Below are 14,043 nucleotides of genomic sequence, written 5' to 3'. Positions count from 1 at the left end.
CCCGCTAACACTGCGTTTTTGGGAACCCTAAACTGCTGGGGACGCTAGTATAGATCTGATCGGATCAGATATTGATCCGTTCAGATACTATACCACTAAGGGAGGCGTATGGTGCGTGCGTGGGTGTTAGCGCTACTGGCGCTAACCTGACGCTGCCTGGGGCTGGTGCTTGCCAGTTCACCAAAATACTACCAAAAAAACTGTTAGCGATCGCAGGGATCAGGCCTGACTCTGCGAACGCTGCAGTTATGCATTTAGTGTTTTGTAAGTGACAGTGATCGATCGATACTGCACTTGGGTGGGCTGGGCTGGGCCGGGCGGAGGGGCAAAACGCAGGTGCTAGCAGGTATCTGGGCTGATCCCGCTAACACTGCGTTTTTGGGAACCCTAAACTTCTGGGGACGCTAGTATAGATCTGATCGGATCAGATATTGATCCGTTCAGATACTATACCACTAAAGGAGGTGTACGGTGCGTGCGTGGGTGTTAGCGCTACTGGCGCTAACCTGACGCTGCCTGGGGCTGGTGCTTGCCAGTTCACCAAAATACTACCAAAAAAACTGTTAGCGATCGCAGAGATCAGGCCTGACTCTGCGAACGCTGCAGTTATGCGTTTAGTGTTTTTGGGCTGGGCTGGGCCTGGCGGAGGGGCAAAACGCAGGTGCTAGCAGGTATCTGGGCTGATCCCGCTAACACTGCGTTTTTGGGAACCCTAAACTTCTGGGGACGCTAGTATAGATCTGATCGGATCAGATATTGATCCGATCAGATACTATACCACTAAGGGAGGTGTACGGTGCGTGCGTGGGTGTTAGCGGAACTGGCGCTAACCTGACGCTGCCTGGGGCTGGTGCTTGCCAGTTCACCAAAATAGTACCAAAAAAACTGTTAGCGATCGCAGGGATCAGGCCTGACTCTGCGAACGCTGCAGTTATGCGTTTAGTGTTTTGTAAGTGACAGTGATCGATCGATACTGCACTTGGGTGGGCTGGGCGGAGGGGCAAAATGCAGGTGCTAGCAGGTATCTGGGCTGATCCCGCTAACACTGCGTTTTTGGGAACCCTAAACTGCTGGGGACGCTAGTATAGATCTGATCGGATCAGATATTGATCCGATCAGATACTATACCACTAAGGCAGGCGTATGCTGCGTGCGTGGGTGTTAGCAGTACTGGCGCTAATCTGACGCTGCCTGGGGCGACGCATATCACCACCGGGCGATCAGGGGGCTAAACCTTTATTCGGTAATAAACGGCGGGTGCCCTGACACTATAAAAAAAAAACAACTAACCAGCGTCACCCGTAACAGTTATACGGTGATCAGTGGTGAAAGGGTTAACTAGGGGGCCATCAAGGGGTTAAAACATTTATTCGGTAGTATATGGGGGTCCCTGACGCTATAAAACGCTGACGGCGAACCTCAATATTTACGTCCCTAACTAGCGTCACCAGTGACACTAATACAGCGATCAGAAAAATGATCGCTTAGCGACACTGGCGACAGGGGGTGATCAAGGGGTTAAAACTTTATTAGGGGGGGTTAGGGGGGTATCCTAGACCTACAGGGGGATAATACTAACTGTCCCAACACTGTAACTGTCACAAACTGACACCAATGCAGTAATCAGAAAAAAAAAAACTGCTGGTGTCAGTTTGTGACAGGGGGGGGTGATTGGGGGGGGATCGGGGGGGCGATCGGGGGGGGGGGTGTTTTGTGTGCCTGGCATGTTCTACTGTGTGTGTGTAGGTGTTGTGCACTCACATACCTGTCTTCTCTCCTCGGGCCGGAATGGAAATTACCGAGCCAAGGAGAGATGACATCATTTCCTTTGCTGCTGTTTAGCATACAGCAGCAAAGGAATGATTCGATTGGCCGGCGGCGATCTCAAGGGGGGGGCCACGAACGAATGGCCTCCCCCTCACCTCCGATCGCCGTGGGACAAAAGACGACCGCCTCGGGCACCGGAGGGGGGGGTCCGATCGGACCCCCCACCCGCGGAAGGCAAATCACGTACATGTACGTGATTTCGCCTGTCCGTGCCACCTTGCCAACGTACATCGGCGTGAGGCGGTCGTCAAGTGGTTAAGAGGGAAATTACATATGTGTGCATTGTAGCCAATAAGCTTCTAACTTACAGCTTGTTCAATTAAGCTTTGACAAAAAAAAAACTGGAAGCTGATTGATTTCTGTGCACAGCTGCACCATATTTTGCACTCTCCATCTTTACTAAATTAAGTTCTATGGTCACCTCACAAATCTATACCAGACCCTTTATCTGAGCACCTGGCAGGCCTAAACTATAATGCCGTGTACACACGAGCGGAATGTCTATCAGAAAAAGTCAGATGGGAGCTTCTCATCGTATATTCCGACCGTGTGTATGCCCCATCGGACTTTTTCCGTTGAAAATTCAGACGGACTTAGATAGAGAACATGTTCTAAATTTTTCCGACGGAACTAATTACTATCAGAAAAACCGCTCGTCTGTATGCTGTTCCAACGCACCAAAAACGACGCATGCTCTGAAGCAAGTACGAGACGGAAGCTATTGGCTATTGGCTATTGAACTTCCATTTTCTAGCCCCGTCGTACGTGTTGTACGTCACCGCATTCTGGACGGTCGGAATTTGGTGTAACCGTGCGTATGTAAGACAGCTTGAGCAGAATTCCGTCAGAACTCTGTCGGAAAAACCTTCAGAGTTTATTCCGACGGGAAAACCGGCCGTGTGTACAGGGCATAACAGGCCATATTCCTCCAGCAGGAGGCGTGGCCCTATGTTGATGAGAACAAGGGATCCTTCCCCACAAGTCTAGCCCGGTGGCTGTGGTGATGCAGAGAAGACTTTTTGGAATATGGAAGCCCCCTTTAAGATAAGGGGTCCCCCAGATATCCACACCTCTCCAAGTGAATGAGCAAGAGGTATATAGTACCCATACTCATTCACATAAAAATCTGCTGTCAATAAACACAGACAAGTGCATCATTTAAAAAAATAAAAACAAAGCATTGTAATTCCAGCAACATTCACAACGAACATCTCCTGCTGATTGCCAAAAGAAAAAAAACATGGAAATACTGACCCATCTGCTCACACTGCACATGACTCACCAGACTTGTTATCAGGTGTATATTCAAGGGGTTAGGAATGTGGTGACATCACTGACCAAATATGGACATGGGAATTCTGGTTTAGGAAAATCCAGGGTTACAAAATGAATGAACATAATCTTTTAGAAACATATTATAATGTCTTGCTAAATCGGGGGGGGGGGGTGTATGTGGGTAGTATAGGTAAGGCTCTAAGTATAATAATCATTAGTAGCGTAATGTGAATAATAAAAGTAATAGTGATAGATGTAATATGCCAAAAAAACATTTTGCTTCTTGAAGTATTTTTAGCAGAGTGTAGTCTGACAGCATATTATCAAATACGATGTTTCCATTATGGTATTTATCTGACCACATACGCATCTGCTGAAAAGCTATTTGCCTTAATTTCTAGATAAGAAAATATGCCATTAGTTAGAGAACAGAACCTTGAGTTCTGTATCCTGGAATTAGACAATAAATTACAGGAACACATCGACTGCACTGACTAACTGACAGGAAGTTAATATATATTGAAATCTTGAAGGTCACTTAGCATACTCCTAAATTTTAATGACATGCCTAAATATTATATAAAAAAATGGTAGATGGCTTTGTTCATGCACTGCATGTGTGTGCAGCATCTTTCAGAGATCATGTTTTATCCATATACTTTATGATATTTATTTAGTGTTGTCTATTAGAGTTACACAGGCAATATTTAGTAACTTTGCAATGCAACTAAAATGCTAGCAATTAATTGTCAGACAAATGGCTCCCAATGATGTAATTTACATAAATAGCTATCTGTCACACATAACTAGAGCATTGCAGATTATTATTATTATTATTATTATTATTATTATTATAATACGAGATTTATATAGCGCTAACAGTTTACGCAGCGCTTTACAATGTATAAGGGGGACAACACAATTACAGTACAGTTCAATACAAAAGGTACAGGAGGGCCCTGCTCGTAGAGCTTACATTCTAAAGGGAGGGGGTGGTGGTACAAAAGGTAAAAGCTGCAAAGAATGATTTGATGGGGGTGGCTCAGGGACAGTTATGTGGGTGTGGGATAGGCTTCCCTGAATAAATGAGTTTTCAGGGATTTCCTAAAGGTGGACAGGGTAGGGGCTGATCGGACATACTGGGGCAGGGAATTCCAGAGGATGGGAGAGGCTCTGGAGAAGTCCTGGAGGTGAGCATGGGAGGAGGTAACAAGGGAGCTAGAGAGCAGGAGTTCTTGGGAGGAGCGGAAGGGGCGATTTGGGCGATATCTGCAGATGAGGTTGGTGATGTAGATGGGGGCGATGTTGTGAATGGCATGTTATGGTTAGCATTTTGAATTTTACACGGTGGGGTAGATCATGTGATATTAATTGCTACTACGTAGTACTTGTGTAGTTTACACCATAGGGAGCTATTTGTTTTATCCTTTAGCATATTGATCATTTCTTATACCGACTAGTCTTTAGGGATTAAGTGACTCTTGAATTATTACAGATCTCCTGTCATACTCTAGCCTAAAAGTAGGCATATCGAATTTCAACCAAATGAATGCTGAATTAAAGTAGTTGTAAAGTCTTATATATACCCAGTAAAGTTACTGGCCTCAGGTGATATACAGAGGTGAAATAAATCCTCCTACATAGGTTGTACCTGTTTATCTGCAGTCTTCTCTTCTCTACATTGGTTCAAAGTGCATAACTTATAAGCTTGTCTGAGAGTTCAGAAAAAAAGTGGCAGAGAGCCAAAGTTACACTCTGCAGAGCTCAGTAAGGGGAGCTCTGAGAGCTGATTGGAGGGAAGGGACACACCTCCTTCACACAGCACACAGGAACAGAGCTGAGGCTGTCAATCAGCTGGAGGTCCCTTTCCTGTCACCTTATTTCTCTTGGTATTGGGAAAACCTGCCAGAAGTGATTCATGCTGATAGCAGAAGAATGAAGCAGCAGACAGAAATGTCACCCAGTGATCTTAATTGAGACAAGTACACATTATAGAAGAATATACTTTGTTCATATTTCAGGTCTGAGGTTTAAAATCATTTTGACTGAAAATTGAGCAGAGGGGGGCCCTGCAAGCACCATCTGGCTCAATAAAATTTAAAATTAACTGAGCCAGGTGGAAAATTACCATCTAAATACTGATTGCATCTTATCAGGTGAGGCATTTTTTCTTTGTCTCTTGCAAGCCAAGCAGCTGAAATTCAAACCAACTATGCCCAAACTTAAGGCGGAGCTCCACCCAAAAGGGGAAATTCCACTTTAAGGCCTCCTCCTCCGCTCCTGTTTTTGAAATGGAGCTTTTGGGGAGAAGGAGGGGAGCAGGTACCCAATTTTGACAGGTACAGGTACCTGCTCCCACTCATGCTCCTACCACCTAGGAGATTGGAAGCAGAAGATCTCCCCCCCCCTTACAAAGTCTTCTGGGACACATAACAGGTCCCAGAGAACTGCAGCATCATTCACAGTGTGCAGAGTCTCTAGCACATGCACGGTGGGCACCTGGCTGTGAAGCTGCAAGCTGATACAGCTGGGTGCCCTTAGTAAAGGTGCCAGTGCCGGCGAGAGAGGACACAGGGACAAAAAGGGCTGGGGTGAGCAAACCGCTGTATCATGGGAGAGGTGAGTGGCTGTTTATTAAAAGTCAGCAGCTACAGTTTTTTTGTAGCTGCTGACTTTTAATTTTCACTTAAGAGACTAGAGCTCTTCTTTAAGTTAGGTACACATTATTATTTTTTTTTTTTTTTGCGTTCAAGCCAGAGGGCTGATCAAAAAAAACTGAAGTTAGTACAGCGATCTCCCAGCTGAGCTATTGTATTCTGACAGGAAGACTGCCCTCTCACCAGAACACACTGGTCAGCGCTCGCAGACATCGGTCAGCAGATGTTTTTTGGTCATGCACCTTCGACAGAAGCCAGATGTTCGGCCAGCTTCTGTCAGACAGGCTGCCATGCACACTGGTTGAATGTCAGCAGGTTTCTGTTGAACATGCCAATATTAGTGGATAATCAGCCCATGTGTATGGGGCTTAAGTTTTGCCCTTGCTTACAAGGGTTGTTAATATTATAGGACCTCTCCAAGGATAGATTGCTTATCTACTTTATTCTTTTACCTGTTAATTTAGGAACTCAGTAAAGCCGCGTACACACAGGCAGAATTTTGGGAGACATTTGCCGGTTAAAAAAAACGGGTGACATTCTGCCTGTGCATATGTCAGTTTGTCCGACAGTGCATGTTGGAAAACAAGCAGCCGACTGTCTCCCGATCAGCGTGCTCAGCCAAAGGCAGAGAGCGGTGATTGGAGTGTTCTGGCAGGGGGCTGTCCCCCTGTCAGAACACAACAACTCAGCGGGAGATCACTGGATTAACCGCACATGGTTAGTACAGCGGCTCCGTCCAGAGCTGACCGTTTGTTTTTTTTGCGCAACCCCCAGAGTAACATGTAAAAGACTGTACTGTGTACCCGGCTTAAGCCATGGGAATGTGCAAAGTGCTATAGCCCACAGCATCCTTTAAGAAATACTCTTTGAGATTTCAGTTTACAGTTTTCACTGTACTGCTTTGTTTCCAATGGTGGTTTAGTGGTCAACAATTCTGCCTTGCAATTCTGGGGTTCTTGTTTTGACATCCAGCCAAACCACTCACTACAAGACAGTTTACATGTTCTCCCTCTGCTTGTGCGGGTCTCCTCCCACACTCTATAGACATGCCACTTAATTGGCTCCTGTCTAAATTGACCCCAGTGTGCGTGTTTATGAATACGTTTCAGATAGAGACCTGGGACTGTAAACTCCTTTGAAGCAGGGGCTGATATGAATGTACAGTATACACAGTGCTGCAAAAATTGTCGGTGATATATAAATGCCTATAATAAATAATAATGAATGCTACAATACAATGCTACAATTTAATATTTTAAAATTATTCTTGCCATTATGTGTGAATACCCAATGCATATTTAAAGAAAATGTATAGTTAAAAGTTTAGTACTGTTTTAAACAACTGTCAAAAAAAAATGTACAAATTATCTCCTCTCATGCAAATCTATGCATGACATAAAAGACACATATTGCCCTAAAATTAAGTTTATGTTAGAAAGATCAGCTTATGGATTTATTGGATTTTAGAAGTAAAAAACTGTGATTACACACTATACAACTTTTTGTTAAATACGGATCTGAAATGGCCCAGATTCAATAAATCTCAGAATAAATTTAGATTTTTAATTTATTTTTTTTGCTGTATGTTTGGCTCTTTATTGTAGCAGTTTATATTTTATACATTGGTTCTGTGTATGAAAATGTAAACTGACTTTACAGACCTGTTCCTATTTTTAAAGGTGCTGGAGGAAATCTGTCAAAAAAATAACTGGGGTCAGCCAGTATACCAACTGCACTCTGCAATCGGTCAAGACCAGAGACAACTGTTTCTATATAAAATCACCATTCCCCTCCTTGCTAGTCAGAACCCTGCTATGTAAGTGTTTATATTATTTTGGACATTCGTTTGTGCTCGGGTGTTTACAGATGTATTTAGACAAACTGCAACAGTTGTATTCTGTTATATAATGTTTTTGAATTACCTTTTTGCTAAATATGTGTTTTTATATTCATTTTACATTAGAAGTGATAGATTATGCATAGATCTAAAGGACAAATAACATTTCTAGCAATAATTATCAGCAAATCAGATTACTTTAAACCGAGAAAATGATTGGATAATATTAACAGTTTTATTAGAAATCCAATCAATAAAAGTGCATCACTTAAAGGGGTTGTAAAGGTAAAAATTTTTTCACCTTAATGCATTCTATGCATTAAGGTGAAAAAACTTCTGACAATACCGCCGCCCCCAGCCCCCCCGTTTTACTTACCTGACGCCTCGAAAGTCAGCTTCTCGTTCCCGACATCTATTCCTCCGCTCACCCTGGCCGCTGATTGGCTACAGTGGATGGATTGGAAGCAGCGCAGCCATTGGCTCGCGCTGCTGTCAATCACATTCAATGACGCGGCGCGCTGGGGGGTGGGGCCGAGTGATACATTGAGCGGCTATAGCCGCCGGCTGTATCACGGGAGCGCGCCCGCAAGCACTAACCACCATGCGAGGGAGCTCGCATTAAGGTGGTTAATGCTTGCAGGGAGGAGCTGAAACAGCCGCCGAGGGACCCCAGAAGACCAGGTTCGGGGCCACTCTGTGCAGAACGAGCTGCACAGTGAAGGTAAGTATAACATGTTTGTTATTTTTTTTTTTTTTTAAATTTTACCTTTTCAACCCCTTTAATTATGGTACAGATGTGATATCCCAATTAAGTGTAATTTTTTTTTTAAATAAAAGTGCAAAAAATATGTACAATAAATGTCTAATAAAATGAAAGTCCGAATAATAATAATAATGTGCATACAAACATAAAAGTAAAAATATAGAAGTGTCCACCAAGTATGAGAAGTTTCTTCCAGTGTTTGGACTCAATGACCAAATTCCATAAGGTGTTATGAGAAGATCTAATATAAGTGAGCCTCCACCACAGTATGCACTCACCAGAAGTAAAACATATGAAGGCTTCAATATAAATTCCTTAGCAGGCACTCATTACTTCATTTAGTTTGAAGCGTGGAACCATTATCACAGGAAGCCACAAACTGCATCTAAAAAGCTCACCACCAGGGGTCCAAAAAGTGCTCATATGGTGTTGTATGTAGTTTATTCTAAAAGGATTTTACATAAAAACAGCTGCAGCAGAATAAAACAGTAAAAACAAACCGGCCAGACTTACAGTAATGGCCGCCGCTCTGAGCATGTGGACACGGTGGCGTGATGTGAGCTCATAGAACCCTCAAAACATGTTTCATGAACATACATGTTCTGAAGGGATACATATGTATAATTAATTACAACTGACTTCAGGGCAAATGGCCATCCAGAGGCGGACAGTGCCTATGTAGAAGAGGTGAGGCTTCATTTGACCTGGGGGTTGTAAGGGTGACACCATAGGCACTTTGTTTAAAAGGTACTCTAAAGTCTTTTAAAAATGTAGGATATGCACACAGAAGAAGTAAACACTGTTATCTACGTAAATTTATGTTTAAAAAAATGTTGGTTCTGTGTCATAGTTTGTAATAATAAATGTACTTGAGGCAACCATATATCTTAAAATATAACTAAAGGCAAAACGTTTTTGCTAGTTTTGGATATAGTGGAGTTTTTTTTACTGTCTGTGCCCCCGTTAAGGAGATTCACCCTCTCGATTTGTCCTGTTTACCAATATCACTGAAAGTTAAAGTAAAAGTCCCAAATTTTGAGTTGTCCCAGAAAAGTAATAGAGGGGAAATCTTCTGATGGGGACACTAGTTGACCTATGGAGCCCCAAATGGATTCTCCTAATTTGCAGGTATTTCCTCTCACTTCCTGTTTGGCTTTGGGACAGGAAGTGAAGAAAAATCACCGCAATAGGAAACAGATAGCGAAAAAGTTATAACCCTCCCTTGCTCTATCCAAAATGAAAAAAAAAAGTTTTGCCTATAGTTTTACTTTAAGCTAGCCATACACATTAAGAATTCTTCCATAAACAGTGTGGATGGAGGAATCTCTCCTACTGATCATTCTAATTTGAGAGCTGCTGCTCCCCTGGCTTACAGAATACCTGAGCAGTTACTGCATCTGATAGGCTGCATCCGCAGTACATTTGAAAACTTTCTGCCCAGCTAATTCAAATTTCATATTGAAGTTTGTTAAGCCGTTAAGCCAGGTGGTACCAACAGGGACACCCATGGCTCAAATTTTGTCCGGCTCAGCAAAAATCAGAATATGCCAACATTCAAGCCAGCATTGCACAGGCTCTGTGTATGGCAGTAGAGTAAAGGAAGAAGCGGTAATTGGGTGCTGGAAAGTGTCACATACACTGCATGGGCAAGGAAAACACTGCAATAATAACCTAAAACATTAGCTAGTTATTTCTAACCTTTTTATAGCCTTTTGGTAGACATAGTACCATTTAGGCCAACTGTAACATTTAAATATTGTTATATTGCTGTTATAGCCACCCATTTACCCCTCCAAAGCTTTGTATATCTGTGGATGAAGCAAAAACCTATGCAGCTGAGTATACACTTCAGACCTTAGGAATCCCAACAGAGAGTGCTGAGCCACAAACAGCCTTTGCAGGTAATTCCAATATGTGTACCATTCTTTCATCATGTTCATTTTTCACTATAGTACATATAGTACATGCCCAGCTGGCATCCATCCTCGTTCACCATTAAAGGCTATAATTATTGTTGTCCACAGAGAAAAATGGGGTCTGTAATTGCTGGATAGTATTTTCAACAAAAAGTCAGCAATGACAGCTTCTATGTTTCTCCCATCAAAGTTTTCTTTTAATGAAACTCTTGTCTATATAAACGTGTTAGGCTTAAACGCTGGTTGTAAGGGCATTGTTCTGATGGATTCAAGGGGTATGTCTGTTTTTTAGAGTAAGTTTATCATAACAGGTAAAGAGTTAGTGAATGACCAACCAGAAACCAAGCTGGTTCTAATCTATATGCCTTATGGCACAGACACCTGAAATAGAGCAGATATACAAAATGAAGAAGATGGCATTGCACCAGACGTGTTGGCCAGCAAGTATAAAATGAATTAGTAAAAACTTAGGGGAACAGGTACAGTGAGCATCTTTATGTGTCCTATGTTAATTCTGTACCAATTAGGGATGTGGGCATGATATAGTTTTCCCACTCAATAGCAATTTATTGCCATTATTTATTCTCAGATGTTGTTCTAGTTCCAGGACAGACAGGGCTTTTTGCATAATGCTACAAGAGGTTGTTCCTCTATGTAACTTGCATCATATCTGGGTATCATGCAGTGGCATCCTCCAGTACTGGCTGGGTATTTTAACTGTAGTATGGTAAAAAGGTGAATGAAAAAAAACTACTCTTTCAATGCTCCATTTAAGATGAAATTGCACCACCAGTTTCAAGCAACATAGTCCAAGAATGGATGACACTTACAAAACTGCCTATATTTTCCTGACTTTTGGCATCCCCTTCTACAGCAGGAGGTCCCAGGGATTGGTGAGACGGCTATTCGTCTATTGCTGATACTGCTAGCAGGGACTGAACCACTGAGATCAAGGCACCCAGTGTCCCCAATCCATAAGGCACTCATAGTGCACTCTATACCACATTTATTCCAAACCTAGACTGCACCTATATCAACCTCATACCATATTATACCAAACATTTACTGCATGTGAACCACATCTACCTTGCACCTGTGCCAAGATTATACCTATACATTGCCTATACTGCATGCAGGTTAACTAGAACTGTCGTTAAGTGCACCAACATTCTTAACGGGCCCCAGCGATAGCCGTCAGAAGAACATCTCAAAAGACTTCCCCTTCCATAATAATTATCCTGCAAACCCCCTTTGTTCACCTGCCCTCTCAGCTACAATCCTCCTTTTCTTTTGGACAGTGCATACCCAGTTGGTCTAGGACTAGCATCGCCACCATAAATGTGCTCTGGCAGTATAGTTACAACACTCGGTAGATTAAACGTTACTACTGTTCATTATTGCACTTGAGTTGGCCTTACTAATGTTTATGCTGATCTGGATACCAAATGTCATCTTCTGCCTAATCCCTACTGTTAATCACTTTGCCTGCTAAACTGTGATATTACCACTGTTAATCCATTTTATGCTTGCCTAGTTAGCAACCATGCTGGGTGACAATATATTAGCTTTGCCTTTACTACCTGATTTGGTGTCTGTTTTTAGTGATGTAGCACTACTATTGGGCAATAGCATTACTTTCAGTGAATTCCTGTCATATTGTATGTTTGTACACTTAACCTGATGTGTCAGAGGGGCTAAGGTTATTGAGAATGTTGAGGCAAAAACAGAGGACTAATCCTATCCAGTGGCTCCTATGGCGCTAGAGCTCCAGGACAGTAGGATTTGATTATATCTTTGTGGATGAAATTAAAGTGAACCATGAAGGCCAAAATGACAGTTTCCCTTAATTGACTGCCCTGGCAATCTTCTGTTTGCTCCCCTGCTTCTCCGTTACAGCCAGAATGTTATGCAATACATTGAACTATGGAGTAGCATGCGACTCTCTCTCTTACCTCCCACAATGCAGCATTACATGCCAAAGCACCAATTGCCAGACCCGAGCACTGTCACGTGGGGGGTTATTTACTAACTGGAGAGTTCAAGAGCTGGTGCAGCACTGCATAGAAACCAATGGGCTTCCAGGTTTTATTGCTAAAGCTTAAAGTGTTTGTAAAGTCACTATGTGACTTTACATGTATCCCATGCAGGTACACTGTAATTAACAAAAAGTGTAAGTGTTCGTTTAAAATGAAAAGGCGAAATACCTTCTCTGACACCACAACTTTACGGTCACATGATCCCCCTGCGCTGACTGGCCCCAATCCATGGAGGGAAGCGGGAGGGGCCGAGATTCCCCTGTGACATCAGTTGGCCAGCAGAGGAAAATCTCAGCCCCTCCTGCTTCTCTCCATAGATCGGGGCTGGCCAGAACAGGGGGATCATGTGACCGCACAAGTGTGGTTTCAGAAAAGGTATTTTGCCTTTTCATTTTAAAACAAATACTTACACTTTTGTTAACGACAGCATACCTTTATGGGATACATTGATGTGCTGCAACATTCAGCTAAATAGCGGTGGGAGGGGCAGGGAGGAAAGCACTCTCATGCTGATAGGGGAGGGGTAAGGCTACTTTCACACTGGGGTGGGTGGGTGCCGGCGGTAAAGCAGTGCTATTTTTAGCGCTGCTTTACCGTCGTTTTAGCGCCACTATTCAGCCGCTAGCAGGGTGGCTTTAACCCCCGCTAGCGGCCGAAAAACGGTTAAAACCGTCCGCAAGGAGCCGCTACAGCGGCGCTTTGCCGGCGGTTTGTGGCGCTGCCCCATTGTTTTCAATGGGAAGGGGCACTTTAGGAGCGGTGAATACACCGCTCCTATAGCTCTGCAAAGATGCGGCTTGCAGGACTTTTTTGACCGTCCTGCAAGCGCACCGCTCTAGTGTGAAAGCCCTCGGGCTTCCACATTGGAGTGTACAGAAAAAACAAAATAACCTTGCGCTCACTCAAAACGTATTAACTCAAAACGTGTAAGCCGCTGACACTGCAAATAGAATTTTTGCTGAAAACCATAAGGTATATAAGATACGTGCAGCGCTGTAAATTATTCAAAAGTGAAGTGACAAAATGTGAGTATCAACATAAAAATGATAAATGTTCCTTATTAGTAAAACAGTCCATCTTGATTATGAAACAATTATAGTCACCACGTGGATAAATAGTGAAAACAGTGGTCAAAATAATCCCCAAAGTAATGAAGGCGTATCATGGATATTGGACCTAAAAATAGCTGATGTTATATAGGTCTAGACAAGCCATTAATGTCCAATAGCAAAAGTGTAGGTCAGAAGAAAATATACAGGTATAAATCGCCTTGGAGGCCTTCTCAGGGGTTTGATGTGAAAAAATAAAGATTGTGCAGATACCACCACCCATATGAATGGAGGCTTACCTAAAGGTTGGGACCCAAGACAGCATATGCTGTATGAGTCAAACAGGCTTAAAAGTTGCCCCCTGGCAAAGATGAGGAGATCCCAATGGTACACTGGAGAAGAAATCCTAGGGGTGCTTCACCGGGATGCCTTCTACATATGGAGGATAGAGACGTCCTTCAGCATTGAGGGTCTTCCAACTCCATGAGAGGCTGAACATGGAGGGGCAGGTTTGGCAGGGGGGATGCAGCAAACAAATTACTTAAAACTGCAAACAACAGGTGGCCTGGAGCAGACCAAAAAAGAAGATCACATTGGAGTGAACTGAGCGGCTCTTTTAGGGTGCTTTGCAGGTGCTATTTTTAGCACTATAGCGCCTGCAAAGCACCTCAGTGTGAAAGTAG

General features: G+C 43.2%; 1 protein-coding gene across 3 annotated transcripts in view; it reads left to right on the top strand.

Moving 5' to 3' along the window:
* A1CF (APOBEC1 complementation factor) overlaps positions 1-14,043 on the top strand; it is a 94,707-nt gene that overhangs the window by 77,196 nt on the left and 3,468 nt on the right. For all 3 annotated transcript variants that reach the window (XM_073596332.1, XM_073596331.1, XM_073596333.1), the window contains 2 exons: positions 7,439-7,575; positions 10,136-10,260. In XM_073596332.1, the coding sequence (XP_073452433.1) occupies positions 7,439-7,575; positions 10,136-10,260 (262 nt within the window). The remainder of the gene's footprint in view (positions 1-7,438; positions 7,576-10,135; positions 10,261-14,043) is intronic.

The sequence above is a fragment of the Aquarana catesbeiana genome, linkage group LG08, assembly GCF_042186555.1.
Source record: "Aquarana catesbeiana isolate 2022-GZ linkage group LG08, ASM4218655v1, whole genome shotgun sequence".
Lineage (NCBI taxonomy): Eukaryota > Metazoa > Chordata > Amphibia > Anura > Ranidae > Aquarana > Aquarana catesbeiana.
This window is presented reverse-complemented; position numbering and strand designations above follow the sequence as displayed.